This window comes from Protopterus annectens, chromosome 10.part0 (assembly GCF_019279795.1).
Source record: "Protopterus annectens isolate FY-2018-M chromosome 10.part0, PAN1.0, whole genome shotgun sequence".
In the NCBI taxonomy this organism is placed as follows: Eukaryota; Metazoa; Chordata; order Ceratodontiformes; family Protopteridae; genus Protopterus; species Protopterus annectens.
This window is the reverse complement of record NC_056744.1, coordinates 1,645,642,511-1,645,662,526: the sequence shown is the minus strand read 5'-3', so window position 1 is coordinate 1,645,662,526 and position 20,016 is coordinate 1,645,642,511. Positions and strand designations below refer to the sequence as shown.

Genomic DNA, 20,016 nt, shown 5'->3' with positions numbered 1-20,016 from the left:
TTTCAAAATATTATATAAAAAAAATGAAATCAATGAAAATTTATCATTGAGACCATGACCAGATAGCTTAATTATAGCTTTTCATTTTTTTCCTTTTTCTTTCTCTTATTGCCAGTCTCTGTTAACTGTCCTATAACTAAAATCTCCCTAATTAAAAATCTAAAATTTGTGTGTGGTGTTATTTTGTAGTACATGCTTGGCTAGTTCCTCTCATTTCATCTCATGTGCTCTCATTATATATCCTTTCGTTTTCTTTTTCTCTTTTCTCTATTATTCTTTCCTATATAGAAACAACAGCATTTTACATGCAAATAAATTAAATTTTTTTTCTTGACTCTCTTTTATTCATTAATTCATCATTAGCACCATTATCTGGATGTATAAAAACATGTATAAATTATATATATATATATATATTATACACTGCAGCAATGTATTGCAAATGTACCTCCCTCTCAGAGGAGATTGTTTTTTCTCACTCTCTCTCTAACAAAGCATAAGATTAAAAGATTTATAGTTCTCTTATGTAAAGGATGTTTTTTTTCATTTTAGTCTTTTTTTTATAATCTCATAATAAATGTAAAAATTGTATCTCTATACAATATACAATAATTATTATTATATTGGCCAGTAGTATTCATTCTCATCATTATTCCTTACTCTCTCTCTCTCATCTCTCATTGTTACTAATTTAAATAGAAGGACGTCCTAGATGTGTAATAAAAGTAAAAAAAATAGATGCAATATCTCTATCTCTATTGCAATATCACCTATAATCAAAATGCATCAGAGAAAACCAAATCATCACTAGTTAAATTAAAAAACGTTTCACTATATTATGAAAAATTTTTTTGTGTATATGGGGTGTTGGGGGTGTGTGAAGAATAGCATTCTTCCTACTGTGTCTTCCTAATACTTCTGTTTCTTTCTTCTGTTATTTCCTTGTTGTTTTTTTTTCCTCAATGTCATCTAAAAATCAATAAAAATTTCAACCTAATTTGTGTCACATTTAAAGATATATAGTGAAAATGTATTCAGGAACTCAATATATCTTCCAATGAATCTTCGAACAAAAAAAAAAAATCATCAACAAAAATTATAGTATATTATATTTTATACAATAAAAAAAATGTTCTAAAAATGTTCTAAATTAACCCAGTATGCTAACACAAGATTACAATAAAGGTTTTTAAGAGATGTTCCTATAGCTTTGCATGATTTTAATTGAAGTTAACATTATTAAAGGTAAAAACATGTGACAAAGAACCATTTCTAGTACAATTTTGGAGATTAATGGCTGCATGTATTGTATTCCTGTGAGGAGTCTAGGTGCTTCCTCTTGCACTTTTTCTTCATAGGTATTTCTTTGGGGGGATGTTCCGAAAAAGTATCCAAAGAGGAAACCACCAAGGTGGGCCTCTCCTGAGGCTTTTGTGCCCCCTGTCCCAGGGATGAGGCCGATGGTAGTTCTGGTCAAGGGGATACAGTTGTCTGGCCTGATAGGGATGGCAAGGACTGGGAGTCAACAATGGACAAGGCCTTCTCAATGATCCTGAAGGCTAGCCCCCCCCGTAGAGGGATGGGAGCCTGGAACCACAATAGACTCCTTCCAGAACCATGGTTCCACCCCACATTGAAGTGGTGGCCCCTGAAGCAGAAGCCCGGGTTGAGCCCATGAACACCAATGCACCAAGGGGCAAGGAAGGTTTCGAAAAAAAAAAAAGAATTTGAACTCTGCCCCTCAGACCCAGAGATGAAACCTCGACCGTGAGACACCTCTGGTTCTGATAAACTGGAGGAGCTCAAGGCAATTCTCGGTTCTGGAGAAGAGGCTCTTACTGGAACTGAGACAGTCAGAGCCAGGCAGGTCAGTGCCAGGGGCTCCAAAGACTCAACTGGAGTTGGAGGAGGAAGATTAGATGATTTCAAGGAAGGGCAGGTCCCAGTGCCGAGCTGGCTGGGAACTGAAGTTGGAGGTAATCTCCCCGCTGTCAACAGCTGGTCCACCAGCTTCATGATGTCTGATTCCAAGAGGCTCCCAGTGGACAGAATGTACGACGCCAAAGGAGACCTAGGTGGTCTTGGTTGCACGAATGGACTTGGTGGTCAGTCCGCAAAAGGACTGACTGATGGCAAGTAAGTGGTTCTAGGTAGTGTCTTGAATACAGCTTGTTTCAGTTCCGACAGCACCTCAGGTTTCAAAGCTTTAGGTGTAGAAGAAATTGTTGGTGCAAAGTCATCTTTGCCTGTCAGTGCCTGGGAAACTGTCAATACTGAAGGCTGCTTTTGTAGTTTTGCAGGCAGTTCCAAGGAACTGCTTGGTACCAAGTGCAATCTTTTTTTGTCTTAGAGGATGATGATGAGGAAGTTGATGTCCTGGCTTCGGTCTTTGGACCAGATATGGCCTCTTCAAATTCTCCTTTGAGCAAGCCTTTCAAAACAAGCTTATTTCTCCGCTCAGTTAGAGTCCTGGCAGAGAAAGCATGACAGATGGTGCAGTCCTCTTGTAAGTGTACAGCGCCCAAACAGTAAACACAACATACATGCCCATCTGAATTGGGGATCTTCCTTTCACACTTTTGGCAGCTCTTAAAGCCAGAAGTGCACTTGGAAGGTTTGTCAGCCATAGAAAAAGTAATCTGGCCAAACGTAGCAAAGGTCAAACAGAGTCATACACACATACACACGCTAAAGAGGAAAGAAAGAGTATATATATTTATGTATTATTTTTTAAGAAAGGGTGAAGATGATACCAATTATGGTAATGAGAGAATACCTAAAAAGGTAAAGGAAGTGCCAGCAATGGTACGTTAAGAAAGAACTACAAAATGGCAGAAGGGAAGGGTTGAAGAAAAGAGGAAATAGTAGAAATCCATAAGAATTGAGCAGAAGAAAGCTCTATAAAAGGATAGACATTTATAGAAAATATAGAGTATATAGGAATAATATGGAATAAAACTCACTTATGATAACGCCAAAGCTCGAGAGAGGTTGAACACATCTGACACATGGAGCAGCAAATGAGGTCTGAGGTAATTTACAGAGGAGCATTATGGGTAGAGCCTAGCTCAAGAATTTGGAAGGCGACAGCCGAAGTAAGTGGCCAAGTCGGTTCCGAGGTTCAGAACCGAGCCCCACAGTCAATGATTACGTGAAAATTGACAATATCAGATCTGGAGTTTCTCATAGTTTTAAATCTGGTGAAGTATTATTTTATAGAAGAGGCAAAAGCACTTACTAGTTTACTGTGTATTTTAAATAAAATCACCCATTTTCTTACGGATAAAGCTGTTTTTTTTTCAAGTTTCATGGTTATAAAGCTGCTTGAGGTCTTGCTCTTACTGTTTGCACTTACCAAAGCAGAGTAGTTTGTTTGGCACTTTTCATGAAGAACAGGCTTGAGGGTGTTGCCGGATGCTACTGCTGCCAGAGAAAAGTTCATTCTGAGCTTTACTGCACTAGAAAAGTCCTTCAGACAAGTCTGTGGAGAAAGGTATGGGAAACAATTCAGTACTTTCAGGACAGTGTAACTTGATAAGGCAAAATTTAAGGCAGATGGGCAAAAATTAAATCTTAGCTTTTCCTCAGTGAATAACATTGGGTTGAAACAGTCACATATGTGAATATGCTACAGTTCCCTTCTTATTATGACTGTAACTACTTTATGCTTTCAAAATAATGTCTCCTATTTATTCATTTGTTGTTTGTCCATGCATTCATTTTCTCACTATTGCTACTTAATCCAGTTTAGAGTTACAACCCTCAGTAGGAGCAAGACAAGGAAATTAATCCTGAACGGGATGCCAGCCTTTCACAAGATGCACATACAGACTTGTATTCATTCACATGCAAACTACACATACTGTACACACAATTAAGGGAAATATGAAGAATCACCAGTTCTTTTGTGGTACATCTTTGGGTTATGGGAGCAAATTCTAACACCTTGTAAAAACCCAAGCAGACAGAGGAAGGATATGCAAAGACTGAAAAATTAACTGGAGAACTAGGTGCTGCGAGACATTGTTATCCACTGGCCCACTGTGCCACCTTTCTGCTTTTCAAACTCACAGAATTCTAACAATTTTGCATTAAAGAAAATGTTACCAACTTTTATATCTGCCATGCTTTGTAACTATGTAACCTCTTTAATCCACATTCAAAACATTCTGTCTGGCAGTTTAGCACAGCGTCATCTAGGAGTTCTGGGTTTGATTCCTTTAGTCTCCATGCTTTAGTTTGACCAGGTCACATAATCAGAAGCCATTCCCAGGCAACATCTTAAAATGGGTCTCAACCCAGATGGACAATCATGTTAAGAAAATATTTAAAAGTAAATAAAACATCTGCATTCTGTATTAGTTCTCTACCTATAAGAAAAAGCAGTCAAAATGGAGCTGTCCTCAAATTAATAGATTAATGTGATTGTGTATGAAAGTAGCCATTCCTGCCCACTAAGCCCTGCCCCCCAGTCACACATCTTCTTTTAATTTTTGTTCTCCCATGGGACATCATGTCTACCAGCCTGGCTTCCACTGCCCCATGTACACGCTGGGTCTACCAACTTGCCTCCTACTCTCTCCCCCTAGACTTACAGTAGTACTCATGGGCCTTGTTCTGGATCCTAAGGGGAACCTTGGGGGCTCATCCATCTCCACTTCCATTCTGGAGAGGTTCTTTTAGATGCCCTACTCACTCTCTGCCTTGTCCCCCAAACTCTTTTGACCATACCTCCCCTAAGACAGCTTCATAAGCGAAAACCCTCCCACCCTCTATGCCACCTGAGTGGTTCCCTCCAACTACAAGTGTTTAATCAGACTTCAGTCTATGCTTTACTTCTAGTCTACACCACAACAAAGCAGTGAGTTCTTGGACTTTACAACCAATCTGTAAAGAAATGCTGTCTAACATCAGACTTAAGCCTCCTTCCTTCGGTCTTCCATGCGTGGTGTCCTCCTACTTGCTCTGTACCTATTCCTATGCTATACACCCTGTATTCTCTCTCACAGAATCACAAAGGTCCATAATATATCTTCTCTGTCTTGCATGTCCTCGAGGTTTTATACTTTTAGAACTGAACAGATACCTTCAAAGCCATGTCCATTTATTCACCTCTCTAGATAATATTTTTCACCCTCCTGTGGAGTATCTCATTGAGTACGATGTTTAGTTTTCTTCATGAAAGATCCCAAAACAGAACGCAGCTCTCCAGATGAAGCAATACAAATGCCCTGAAAAACGGAAAGGTCCTTACCTAGCCCCTGAATCCATCCCTTCCCTGGCAGTAAAGGTCTAGTTGGCTTTAGCCAGCACCATCTCCTATCTGGGTTGCATGGTTCATATTGTGGATTATCACCTTAGGTCATCTTCTTGAGCAACTCCACTGATAGAATCATACTAACAAAGGCAGGGATATAACAAGAATTTCTAAAATTCTACAAAGTCCTGTACACCAGCTCCAGAACTGCAGAATGAAGCCCCCCAAGAGAAGTATACTTCCACCATGGACAATGTATGTTTCTGAAGAGCCTGCCTCTTTCATACTATTTCTGCTAAGCAGTTTGCTGTTATTAAAAGAAAAAAGCATAGAGCTGGTTGAAGGGTCATGACTGGGCTATCACAATCCTGATTGCACAATCTGATGCCCACCAAACTAATGAAAGTTTAAAAAGCATATGTTGTAAAAAGCACACTTGGAGAACAGCCTGACATGCACTAGAATGCAGCTCATTCTGGGTACCCTGCAAACAATATATATATATATATATATATATATATATATATATATATATATATATATATGGATCTAGGACTGTTGCTCGAAATTACAACATCCCGAATCCACTATTACCGAACACACTTTAACGAAAGTGCTTTTATTGAAAAAGCACTTTCGTTAAAGTGTGTTACTAAAACAAAAAACACACTAAATCTACGTTTATGCAGGGGGCAAGTCCCCGTACCCCCCCCACTATAATACTCTCACTCTGAGGTCGCACTACAGTGGGGAAAAGGGAACTTTCCCTTACCTGCACCGTAGTGCGACCGGCACAACATACAAACTTACATGAAAGTGCTGCTTCGATGAACAGCACTTTCATGCAAGTGTGTCCACCGATTTACCATTCGGTGGAAAGTGCAGTCGATAATCTGTCCTAGACCCATATATATATATATATATATATATATATATATATATATATATATATATATATATATATATATATATATGTCGATTTTCACTTTTCTGGCTTTGATTTATTTACTCATTTTTTAACAATATTGCCCAGGTCTATTGTCATAGGTTCATAGGTTTATAGGTAAGTACTAGGCTAACTACCCTTGCGGGTTATTTTAAGTCTTGCCAATTTCCCTTTTGGTGCTTAACCCATACCCATTACAGATAATTATATATTATATCTAGTGAGAATAAATGGGATCATACAGTAGTTAATTTGAAGGGACCCACACATAGGATAATACATCTAGGAGCTGCCTCTATTCACTGTAGTTATAAGGTGCAGTTGTGGGGTAAATTTTCTATTAACCATCCATAGATCCAAACTGTGCTTGAATATCGACAGGGATGAGATTTGCTTTACATGTTTGGGGAGTCATTTCCAGAGAAGTGGTATCCCCTGTGAGATACACCTGTCCCTTTAATCCATTCTGTTGGTGTTGCAGAGGAGGATTAGATCCCTAGACTGAGTGTTTTTATGCCATTCGAGTTGCTGATGCACAGTAGGTTCATTAGCAATGGATCAGAGTATGCCTTGTATATCAGAAGCAGAAAACTTCTTAGCAGTCTGGAGGCTACTGAATATAGTAACATATCTTTCAGTTAGTCCACGTAGGACATATTATTTAGGCTTTGTATTCTTTTAGTAATGTATCTCTGTGGGAATTTCAGTTATTGCATGTGTCTGGGCAGATATATGCCAAAGGGGTATTATATTTAATGACTGACCTAATGAGGGCAGAGTAATGGGGGGACAATGGCATCCCTAGATCTAGACACAATCTCTTTTATAAGCTGTACTGTAAGGGTAAGTGTTATCACGGTCCAAATGCTCCTGTTACTAATAAAATAAATAAATGATCCAAAAAAGAAGTACAGGAGCAAACCAAGGCCGGCAACAAAAATCAGCATAAATCCAGCAGTCACTGAGACTTATTCAAGCAGCAGAAATAAAGGCTAGTTCAAACAATGACTAAATCTGTGCCAAAGACAAGTAAAATCCAAGCTGTTTTATTGGTAAGCGCTTTCACCCTGTAAGGGCTTTGTCAAGCCATAAGAAACAAACACTGAATAAAATCAAATCACATTTTATAAGGAAATAGGGCTGACATCACTTCCTGTTCCTGAATGAAATATTTCAGTATGCAAAAACAATACATATATATAAATATAAATATATATATATATAAATATAAATATATATATATATATATATATATATATATAAAATACAGATCTGTGTATAAAGGCAAATATAAAACATTTGTTAGCATTCTAAAATATGTATGTTTATCTCAAAGTGAGTCTCCTATTCTTAAGAACAGGTTTCAATGGAATTTTATCATTCAGAACTGGTCTCCGGTCTGCTCTTAGTCTGATAATCCATTTTAATTCCAGTGTTTCAGTGTAATTGCATATATCCCCTCCCCTAACACTGGGTTCATTGATCTGTATAACTAAGAATACAAATGAATGTGTATTGTCACTGTCTATAATGTGTTTAGAAAGTGCACTGCGTGGAGACAGTGTGTGGATGTGATAAAGGTGTTCCCTTATTCTATCTCGTAGGCGTCTGTCTTGCCTACGTAGAACGTTTGACAAGCAGTGCACTTAGCTAAATAAATGACATATGATGTATTGCAATTAGCACTGAGTTGAAACCTGAAACAATAGGAAGTAACTGGGTGAATGAACTGGGAACTGGTACCTACAAATTTGCAAAAATTACAATAATTACACGGAACAGTATCCACAATATTGTTCAAACACTCATTAGGCTGTGTAGATAGGCGGGGGTAACAAAGTAATCTATGTAGGATAGACTGACAAAGTAATCTATCTAGGTTAGAACGTAATAAGTTGTTTGTCATAGATAGTTTCAAGAAACGTTGTTTTCTATGCAAGTATTGTTGATGATCTTTTCCTCCTGTGGACTGGTACAGACAAAGCCCTGGATGACTTCCATAAGGAGATTAATAGTTTAACCATTTTTTTGAACATTTCTATTGAGAGTTCGATTAGTTGCATTACTTTTTTGGATGTTTTTGTTGACAGACTGCCAAATGGGATGCTCAATACTGGAGTCTTTAGAAAAACGTGTTATAGGAACTCCCTGTTACATCGGGAAAGCATGCACCCCAATTACATTTATAAGAACTTGATAAGGGGACAGGAGATAAGAGCATCCAGGATGAATCCAAATTATGATAGCATCTTACAAGAGTTGTCAAACTTAAATGACAGGCTTCTACAAAGAGCATATAGGCCAGATGAGATCACCTCCCACTTTGAAGGTGTTTTGGGGCTGAGGAATGGTATTGCCAGACCATATTTCTCACAACCATATCCAGTTGAGAATGTCCCTGATATATGTCCTGAAGTTAGGAATCCACCAGTCAGATTTTCTGTTAGTTATACGCAAGATATAAACAGTATAAGAGAGGTTTTGAACAAGAATTGGAATCTACTCTTACTTGATTCACAACTCAAAGACATTGTTGGTGAGGAGCCTTATCTTAGATATAGGAACAAGTCTAACCTACACAGATTACTTTGTTACTCCCACCTATCTACACAGCCTAATGAGTGTTTGAACAATATTGTGGGTACTGTTCCGTGTAATTGTTGTAATTTTTGCAAATTTGTAGATACCAGTTCCCAGTTCATTCACCCAGTTACTTTCTATTGTTTCAGGTTTCAACTCAGTGCTAATTGCAATACATCACATGTCATTTACTTAGCTAAGTGCACTGCTTGTCAAGCATTCTACGTAGGCAAGACATACAGATGCCTACGAGATAGAATAAGGGAACACCTTTATCACATCTGCACACTGTCTCCACGCAGTGCACTTTCTAAACACATTATAGACAGTGACAATACACATTCATTTATATTCTTAGTTATACAGATCAGTGAACCCAGTGTTAGGGGAGGGGATATCTGCAATTACACTGAAACACTGGAATTAAAATGGATTATCAGACTAACAGCAGACCGGAGACCAGGTCTGAATGATAAAATTCCGTTGAAACCTGTTCTTAAGAATAGGAGACTCACTGTGAGATAAACATACATATTTTAGAATGTTAAGAAATCTTTTAAATATGCCTTTATACACACATGTGTATTTTTTATATATGTATTGTTTATATATATAGTTTTTTATATACATTTTTATATATATATGTATTGTTTTTGCATACTGAAAAGTTTCAATCAGGAACAGGAAGTGATGTCAGCCCTATTTCCTTATAAAATGTGATTTGATTTTATTCAGTGTTTGTTTCTTATGGTTTGACAAAGCCCTTACAGGGTGAAAGCGCTTACCAATAAACAGCTTGGATTTTATTTGTGTTTGGCATGGATTTAGTCATTGTTTGAACTAGCATTTATTTCTGCTGCTTGAATAAGCCTCAGTGACTGCTGGATTTATGCTGATTTTTGTTGCCAGCCTTGGTTTGCTCCTGTACTTCTTTTTTGGATCTTTTATAAGCTGCACAATATAGAAGGACCTTATTAGGACAGTAGATACATTATGGCCAAAAGTTATGTCACTGTCCGCATTAGTTGCAAATGTTGAACAACTGTATCAACTCTTAGGGGTGCATTGTTAATGTGGTAGTTTCCCAGGGTAGATAGCTTCCCAAATGATACAATAATGTCCTTCTGTTATTTGCTGCAGTGCCCTCTACGTGCAGTGACAGCTGTGTACTCTATATGTGTATGATGATGGAAGACTGAAGTAAAAATGTGCTTAAGAAAACAGGTGCAGTAGATGAATGTGTAATGTGGGTCTTACTACCCCTTCGGATTCTGCTTTGAAATGTGCAGTAGTGGTGGTGAAAAATAAAGAGAATACTTCACCTGTAAACATACAGGAGAAAAAGAAAACACTGCTATGGCTTCTGAAACTGACATCAACCTGCAGATTGAAATAAAAAGGAACAGAAGTGGGACATTAAGCTATGAGACTGAATATGCAGACAGGCAGAAATGGCCACTCCAAGATACAGAAGATTTAATGGCATGATCATGGGAGTGAAGCACAGGTCCATTGAGTAACAAATTCAATGGATGCAATAATGCAGACTGAAACTGGCTTTACTGATGGACTGAAGGAAAAACTGTATGAAACTATATAAGGTTTTGTCAGAAGAGGGGTACATCTGAGAAATCTGACTCTGCAGAATGAAGGAAAATATAATGGATGACTACCTGTTTATGTGATGCTAGAACTGTGTCTATGGTCATAGATATAGAAAAAGATTGTTAGATTAGGGACTTACATTTTAAAGTAGTTATTAGACATTAGACATGCTAAAGGGTAAAATAAACGGTGTTTCTTTTATGCATAAAATACAGATAAACAGAAAAAAATAACCTTATTGTCAAGCATGAGAGACAGTTTATTAGAAAGGAAAGATAAGCATAAAGTGTGTAAAAAATACAGGGCTACAGAATGTTCTTTTCTCAAGGGAAAGATACAATCTTGTCAGCTACAGAATGTTCCTTAATGGAATGTTAAATAAGACACATACGAGACAAAGCCTGAGACCAAGGTTAGAAAAAGTAAATACGGAAAATTACTGGACTGAAGCAATATAATATGTTATGTTCAGAACAGCAGTTCAGTTAAGGTTAGTGAGTTTGTTTTGCCTGTTACTTCAGAGAAGATTACCGACACTCGAGCCTGTGTACAGAAGACAGGTCATATAAAGACTATATTAGTTTACGTTGTTCAGGACAATCAGAATATGACATGCAGTAACTTTGAACACTAATTATTTATCAGCACTGTTAATGAATACAGTATTCAGATATCATGAACATCTAATAAAGCCTTATTAAATGAACTACAGTGTTTGGAGAATTCATTCTGAAAAGTACACAAGACTTGGTCCATAAATGAGAGACCGGCACCTGTTCAGCATGAGCTTGGGTAATTAACAGCTAATGACTTTTGTTCTCAGTCTCATTACAGTGCTTCCAGCTAATTACAGTACAGTACAGTATTATCAATTCTTACAATGATGCCAGCACAGGCCTGCTGTCTGGGGAGAGATATATAATTCTTGCAACCCAGCAAGCAGCTACTCTGGACAATCTGAAAATCAGAGACAGTTGAAGTGTGTAACCCTTTCAAATCCATTTTCCAGTGCAGCATATATTTTCTTCAATTCACAGTGACTTTTTTTCCAAGACAATACAGCAAAAGTAGTATGGGCATTTCAACAACACTCCAGAGGCTTTCCAGCTGAGAGGCCCCAGTAAAGGTAATCAATGGTGCTACAGACCACTCTCAGTAAATGTATCGTTCATTTCCAGACTTGGTCACACTACGTGTGTTCTACAAATATCTACAGAATAGCAGTGTTTCATTCAACTACATGTGTTCTATAGTGTAAATCAGCCTTATCAAAAAAATCAAACAGAAACAGCTGCAGTAAGTAATCCTTTCAAATACAGTTTTACTGCAATAGCCAGCTTGATTTCAAGGTTTCATTAACAGTTTATAGTGACAGCAAATATTTCATAACAGACTCTTCAGCAGCATACCAGCGTTCTTCCATAAATAGAGCTGTAAACTCTATACAGAATAAGCTAGAAATTATGGCATGACAGTTTCTCATTAAAACAGTATTACTTCATGCAAAAAATGGACACAGCATACGACCTCTAACTAAAGTGCACAGACCAGTGTTTAAGCCTCAAACAACTTCAGAAAACCAGTATTAAATCAAAGCATTGTTTCTTCAAAACATAAAATACATTATCCAGTTAACAGCTATCTCCACGAACTTTCAAGTTTCCAGTGTGACGTCACACAGCCAAAAAGCAAGAAAAAGGCTAATAAGCTACAGACGACAGCAAACATTCTTCCAAAACCATAAAGTTATGTAAGACCTCATATGTAGTTTTTTAGTTACAAGCTCAAAAACATGTCAAGTAATACTGCTACAGTTAAAACGTCAGTAAATCTTTGGTTTAAGTTTAAAAATATTCTCTTAAAGTTAAAAGCTATTTGTTCAAGAATGTTAAATATTTCTAAATGCAAAAGGGTTAAATCACAAAAACAAGTTTATGAGTCTGCTTTTGTCACTACGGGTTTAGACTTAATTAATCCTTGTGTAACTGCTTCAGCACATACAATTCAACATAACACTTTCAGTTGTAGTATAGTTTCACATACAGATGTTCAGAATGTAATACATGTAATTCAAAATACAGAAGTATGTTGCAGTAGTAAACATACAATTGTCAACACAGTCAACATACATAACATGCAGGCAATGTCTCCAGTTCACATTACTTCATCTAATTTCTTATTTTCAGAATCAAGTGCAATGTTTGCAATAAAGCGAGATACGAGGAATCAGAGTGCAGATTTAAATAAAGTATATTCCAGTGTAACAGAAAAACAGATTTCAGTGCTAAGTAAAATAATGCATTCCATAGCTATCTGTAAAGATCAGAGCATTAATCTGTCACTGTTTAAGGTTAAAAAAATAATATTTCTTTGTTTACAGGCAAATCAGCTTCAGTTACACATATATCTTTATTAAAAGGCACAATTGCAGTTTTGTCAGAATTTAAAAGGTCGAAAATTATAGCAGCTAACAGTTCAAAGTGTAACAGCTCTGTATATACTGTTTTAGACTTCAGTAAAGAGATTTGTGCAAATGTACAGATTTTAAAGAATTGGTTACAACAGAAACATGCAGATTTATGGGTTAAAGATAGAATAAATTCCAGTTCAGCTGACACAGCTGAAGTGCGGAGAAAGACATATTAGGTATGGTCAGTTAGGAAAAAGGGTAACCGTATGTCTCTATGTCTTGTAAGGTATATCAGAACTAACAGTCAAATTAATTAGCAGAATAAAGGGTTTGCAGTTACAGTTGGCAAATTAATTTTTTGTATTATTGTTCTGTTTAGCAGTTATTAGTTAAGAGCTTTGTATTAAAGTGCTGCAATGCATAACAATATTGTAATATAGACAGAGACAAAATAATGTTTGCTAGTTTACAGAATGTAAAATTTAAAGTCAATGCTAGATTGTAAAAGTGACAACACTGTTAAAAATTCAGATCCTATGTATAAAAGAGTACATTATGTAATCAGTTTGAGACTGTATGTTTCATATGGAGATGGCAGTTTGCCAAGCACATCAGCTCAGATTACAGCCAGCCCAGCAAGCTGAATTAAAGACAGTGCTATCATTTTAATACATTTACAGTTTTACTATTTATCAAAAAAAATTGAAGAGAGTAATAATAAATTCTTGCAGCATTCAGTATTATTGGAAAGTTAAATGACTTCAGCTGAAGAAACAGTTATGGTAGGACAGTGTGTGGAGTTTCACTCACAAAACAGTATGTTAATATCTAAGGGTCACGAGACAAAAAGTTCAACAGTTAAATTTAATTTTACAGAGGTGCAGAAATGTACAGTGTTACATTACTACTTTGAGTTTCATTTAAAATTAGTTCAGGGACTTGATACAGCTATCAAGTTAAGTGTAAGTGCTACAGCCAAGACCTTAGAGGAAGCTGTCCATTTAGTGGTTAGACAGAAACAGATTCTGCATGTAAAAAAAACAGTGTCCAAAATACTGAACATAAAAAGACAAGGGTGTAAATGCTGGTATTAATGACTTAGTTCCAGTTGTTTCCAATAAAGCTAGACAGGTTATTCAGTGTATCTTTGTCTGGATGGTTTAAAATCTGAACCAGACACAGCACCAACAGTTCCTACAGCTCCTGCTCCCAGTAAAGTTGACACTGATTTACTGTTTTCTGAAGGGAGTGCACATAGTGCACGGGTAGAGACAGGAAATATTGTTAGCTTTTCAGATACAAGGCAGCCCACTATGGTTAATGACTGGGCAAATGACGAAGTAATGTACAAAGTTTGAGCCCAAGGGATAATCAGAACTATGCTGTAACTCAGGTTAATGTTGCCAGTGACATAGCAGATTTTCAGAATATGTATAAAGGCTGTGATAGTTCAGCACTGAATCAGTTACTGTATTTGACTTAATTCCTGGTTGAAAAGGACGGCAGACCACTTGATACAGAGGCTTCAGTTTCAGTTACAACCAGATCTCTGCCAGAGGACCCAAGTATAATTCTCACGCTATCAGGGTTTGAAGGGTCAAAGGTAGCTGCTGTCAGCTGCAGGCCTTTGAAAATTAGACTTTTAAATAAAGCCAATCAGCTTGAAAAAAAATAACAGCAAAATTCTTGTTACATTCCCATTGTGACAGTACCATTTTGGAAATGAACATTATGTCATAATTAGGTGTTGTGTTAGATTTTAATAACAAGATATTGTAAAAAATAAAGATGCTATGATATCAGTTTGCCTACAGACTTGCAAGAGTTTATTAGCAGTGAATGTTTATTTCATGCAGAAAAATGTAAATAAGGTCAGGGCAATAAGCAATGTTGTAACTGTTATGTTATTTTAAGGACTTGATACTAAATAAAATCAAAGACCTTAGCTACCCAGCCTTGCACAAGAAATAAAAAGAAGAGGTTTAAAAGGCCTAACTATAAAAAGGACACTTCAACATTAAAGCAGGCCTTTCTTTACCTCATCAGTGACACAAAACAGTGCAGAGTAAAATCTGGCAAGAGTTGTGGTGCAGAAATTGACTGTCTATGTGTTTCAGTTATTTCTTCAATGTTTGTTTAAGGTTAAAATGTATGAGCTAAAGCAAGTATGCATGTTTTCAGACAATGTTCTTATGTTTTCAGGTTCATGGTAACAACTGTACAGCAGTACTGGTTTTTCAGTCTGTGTTCAGAAAGATTCCAGTTTATTTGTGTTTAGTTAACACAATCAAAATGTTCTCATGTTTTTAGACAATTGTACAATAGTATTAGTTTCAGTCTATATATGTTCAGACAATAATGGTTTTCAGAATATAACATGTACCAGTTTCAGTTATGTTTTATCTGTGTTTAAACACTGTAAAAAATATTCCTTTAGTATTAGTTTAGTTTCCAAAATATACGCAGCTATTTTAAATGTTCAGTATAAGCTAATGTAAATTTTAGTCAAGTTTCAGAATATGACATTCATATTCAGTTATGTTGTCAGTATAGTACATTTTAGTCAAATCTCAAAATAATTCACATTATTCAGTCATTAGTTAAGGGTAAAGTAACAGAATTACATTATTTACTCATTAGCTAAGGGTAAAGTAACAGACTTATTTGTAACAGGCTTATTACATTATTCAGTCATTAATTAAGGATAAAGTGACAGACTTATTTGTAACAGGCTTATTACATTATTCAGTCATTAGTTAAGGGTAAAGTAACGGAATTACATTATTTAGTCATTAGTTAAAGGTAAAGTGACAGACTTATTTGTAGCAGGCTTATTACATTAGTCAGTCATTAATTAAGGATAAAATGACAGACTTATTTGTAACAGGTTTATTACATCATTCGGTCATTAGTTAAGGGTAAAGTAACAGAATTATTTTTTACAGGATTATTAAAATAAGTCTGTGAAATAATAGGTAGTAATAGTTATTCAATGCACTCAAGGCATAACAGGGAAGGCATAATTTGTTAATCAGTTCACAGATTACAGTGCAAGTTTACAGATTACAGTGCACATTACATAATTATTGTACATTAGTCAGAAATAAGGATACTAACAGACAATACAAAGGTATAGACTTGAAATACAGAAAGTATAGGTTTTAGTAAACTATTATAACTCATAAATATTCATAAAAAACATTAAAAGGTAAGTAGCACTATAAAGCAAATTTAAATAAAAATTTATAGACACAAGTTAACACAAAATATGGTAATTATGCTTCAAGATCACTTATAAAGTTATCTTTTTAGTGCAGATTTCAATTAGTCTTCAGAAAATAGCCATCATGCTTGATAGGCTATACAATATGAAGCAGAGAAAACCTCTATATCCGATGCAGTAAAAGGAAATTAAGGTAAAATGTATAACAGAGGTGAGCCAAGTGGACTCAACGGTTGAGGCAGATCTGGCAAAAATCCAAGACATGCAGGGGGGCTAATAAAAGAGCACAATGCAAAGTTGCCAGTCTAGTCCTGGGAGTAAGGTTGTATGTGTACAAAACAGAACAAAGGGCACTTTTGCCCTACATACCGAAATTATTGGCTAAGCAGCTAATCAAGTACAACCATCAGCTACTAGGTCATATAGGTTTTTAGAAAATTTGGCCTATCATAAAGTATAAGTTTTAAAATCCTCAGCTGAAAAAAATCTATGTAAAGAAATTCAGGAGGCATGTAGAATATGTTTGCAGACTAACCCTATGTTAAAAAAACTCAGCTGCAGAGAGTGCCAGTTTCAGAGAAAGGATGGTACAGTTTACAAATGGATTTTGCAGGACCTCTTCCTCCAGTAAAAGGGGGTTTAAATAATGTACAGGTTTTAAATATATCACTCATATATCAGAATGTAGACTTAAAGACTCTAAAGACTATAAATCTAGGTAATATAAAAAAATAAAATCATAAAGTTAAGAGACTTCAATGCAAACAGGTCATAAATGCTCAAGTGACACCTAGTGGTCAAAATTAAAATTGCAGGATGTAATGTGATCCTATCTCGCCTACATTCTGAACTGATGGGTTCGGAGCCGATCCTCGGCTCCGACTCGGCACGCTATACTATAGAACGAAGTCTCTTATTGGCTGAGCTATCCCACATCCCAGGATGCACCACCACTGCTTCCCCAGATCTCGTTTGCCGCTTCTACAGCAAAGACGTGGTCTCGGACTTGGCTGAGCTAAGTGCTTGTTACTTAAAAAAATTTCTGTCAGAACTTTTTTCTAATCTACCCAAAAGCTGTTTTAACAGCTATTCGTTGTTGTGTGACTGTGAGATTGAGTCTTTTGGTGGTAAAATTGTTTTAGTTTGAGGGAAAGGATCCCGTTTAAGTTAGAGGGGCCTTGCCCTCGCGCGTTGTTGAAGCTTTTTTTGTGTGAGCCTTTTCTGTGGTAGTAGTCTAGATTTGGGTCAAGTGATCCCGTTTAAGTTGGAGGGGCCTTGTCTTCAGTTTACGTATTTCTTTAAGCTATTTTGTTATTAGCATATTTAAAAGAATTTTTCTGTGGTAGTGATTTGTGTGTCAACATGTCGAAAGAGCACAGACCATCAGGATTCAAAAAATGCTCTAAATGCAGTTACAAAATGTCCATTACGGACGACCACTTTTTGTGCGTTTATTGTTTAGGCCCTAAGCACCTTCAAAAGTCATGCAGCGTTTGTCACGCGTTTTCCTCCCGTGTCCTCCAAGAGAGGAAAAATAAATTGATTTTAAAAGGGTTTATCACCCCTTCCTTTGAGGAGGCTTTATCTTCTTCCTCTTCACCTTCAAAGAAGAAGAAATCGTCGGCTCCAACCAGCCCGTCGGAACCGGCTACAAAGAAATCTCGGCAGGCTTCTCCGTCAGCTCCACGGACTTCGGAGCCGAGGGTGGAACGGTCTGCCTCGATGCCTCCAGCCTCGACACCTCTGGCTTCGGAGCCGACGGCTAGAGCTTCGAGAGGCGGGTCACCTTCATCGGCTCCACTGTCTTCAGAGCCGATGAGAGTTGCCCGCTCAGACTCTTCCCCTTCGGCGCCAAAGTCCACTTCGGCTCTGAGGGAAATTGCAATGGTTGTGGAGTCTCCCTCAGCACCGATATTTATCGAGACTATTCGGAGCCGGTCCCCCAGTCCTTCGGAACCGGTGGAGAAGTCGACTCGAACTCGTTTGATCTCTTCTCGGTCTTCGAGAATGTCAGATTCGGACATAGACAGGGTGCTTCAAAGGCTGTTTCAGTCTCCGGTCTTTCAAAAGTTGGTTTCGGCTCCAGCCCAGTCGGCTCCGGAGCCGGTTGCCCACCCTGTTGTCTTGGTTCCTCCTCCAACAGCCTTGGCACCATTGGAGACGGTGCTGGTGGAGCCGGTGGAGGTTTTCGGGTCGGTTCTGACCCTTACTCCAACCCCGCCCTTCGGGTCGGAGTTCGGTACACGGACCTCCTCTGTCGGCCCCGGGGGTGATGCTTCGGGACCGATGCTTTCGGTTCCGAGCCTCCCTCTCGGTGCGTCGGCTGCTGGAGTGCCATCTACTGTTGTGGCCTCGGGGGTTGGACCTTCCCAGGAATCTGGGGGTCCCGCCTTCAGGGCCATGAGGAGTGCTTTGGCCAAATCTTCTTTGGCCACCTCCACCGTCTCACCTTCACCTTCCCTTGGCACGGAGACTGGTTCCTTTGTAGTCCCCCTGTCTCAAGACAGTGGAGCCCTGGGGCCTGAGGCCACCCCCATCGGGGGTTCCCTCCTTCCTGAAGGTCCCTCTGAAGCATCTTCGGAGGAACCTCCGAGGAAGAGACAGTGCAAGAGGAAGCACGTCGACTCCCCTGACGAGTCTCTCACCTCGGACACCGACCTCGATGATGCAGAGGGTCCCCAAGTCGCCCTCGGATGATGTCTCCTTGGACATTTTGGAGATCCTGAAGCAACGAGGCGACTGGCAGTCCAAACCCTTCCGCTGAGGAGTCGGTATTCCTCAAGGCCTTCGGGCTCAGCCCTCTGCCTCCTGGGTGTCTCCGCCCTTGATGAGCTTCTGGATTTGATCTCTCAAGGGCATGGGAACACCGATTCTGTGGAACCGTGCCAGCTCGCCCCAATAAATTTCTCTCAGCACCCCCTGAAAAGGATTTTCTCTCCAAAGGTGTGGTTGTAGATGCTCTGGTGGTGGCATCTGCTACCCAACAAGATGTGGCAGAGGCTTCAACGTCCATCCATCCTCCTAATAAAGAGTCTAGGAGCATGGATCGGTACGGGAAGCGCACCCTTACTTCAGCAACCTTTACTTTAAGGTCTCTGAATTATTTGACGCACTTCACCAGACTTCAGAGGGATCTGGTCAAGGAACTTTCAGATACCCTCTCTGGTAACTTACCTGAGCAGTTGGCCCAGATGGTTAACTCTCAGCTGGCTACCCTATCATCGTTATCGAACTCGTCCATGAGGCTCATTTCATATGCAGCCGAGGGGACGAGCAGAGCGGGCGGAACAGGCGTTGCTCACGAACAAGCCTGGCTCTGCCTGTGTCATTTTATGGAGGCCTTTAAGTCTTCCTTTGCCGACGCCTCCCTTTGATGGGTCCTCTCTGTTTGGACCCAAGGTACAGGACACCTTGACTCGCTGTGAACAAGAGGGTAAGACTTTAACTGCCGTAGGGGCATGGTTTTCAACTCCTTCAGGCCTTATCCCAAGGCTAGAAGAGGGGAAAATGTGGTTCCAGAATCTCAAAAGCCTTACTCTTCGCAGCAGAGCGATCCCCTTCTAGAGGCAGAGGAGGGGAAATTTTTCAGGAAGACACCGTCCCAGAGGCGGCGGAGGCCCCCGCAACACTGGAGACCGTGAGTCCTTTCGTGGCTCCTCAACCTTCCAGAATCCCTGAAGGAGTGCCCGACTGTGCAGCTCCGGAGCCAGTCGATGGTCGTTTTTCGAAGCACTTAAAGGCCTGGGAGAGTATCACTCAGGACCGATGGGTGCTCCGAATCATCGCCGGAGGTTACACCATCCCTTTTTCTCAACCCCCCCTCCTTCCATCCCAAAAAATCCCGGACCCGCCACCCAGTCAACGGGATCTTGCAGCCAACGAAATATCAAAGCTGCTTCAAAAAGGAGTCATCCAACCTGTCCCCGCAGGCCAGACCGGATTGGGGACTTACTCAAGATTCTTTTTGGTGCCAAAAAAGACCGGGGACTTGAGGC

The 20,016-nt window shown here is 38.8% G+C and overlaps 1 protein-coding gene across 1 annotated transcript in view; it reads right to left on the bottom strand.

Moving 5' to 3' along the window:
- Nucleotides 1-3,191: 3,191 nt before the first annotated feature.
- Nucleotides 3,192-20,016, bottom strand: part of LOC122814359 (integrin alpha-X-like) — an 845,034-nt gene continuing 828,209 nt past the window's right edge. The window contains exons 18-19 of the mRNA XM_044086945.1: nucleotides 3,356-3,481; nucleotides 3,192-3,197 (exon numbers count right to left, since the gene is read on the bottom strand). Coding sequence (XP_043942880.1) covers nucleotides 3,192-3,197; nucleotides 3,356-3,481 — 132 coding nt within the window. The remainder of the gene's footprint in view (nucleotides 3,198-3,355; nucleotides 3,482-20,016) is intronic.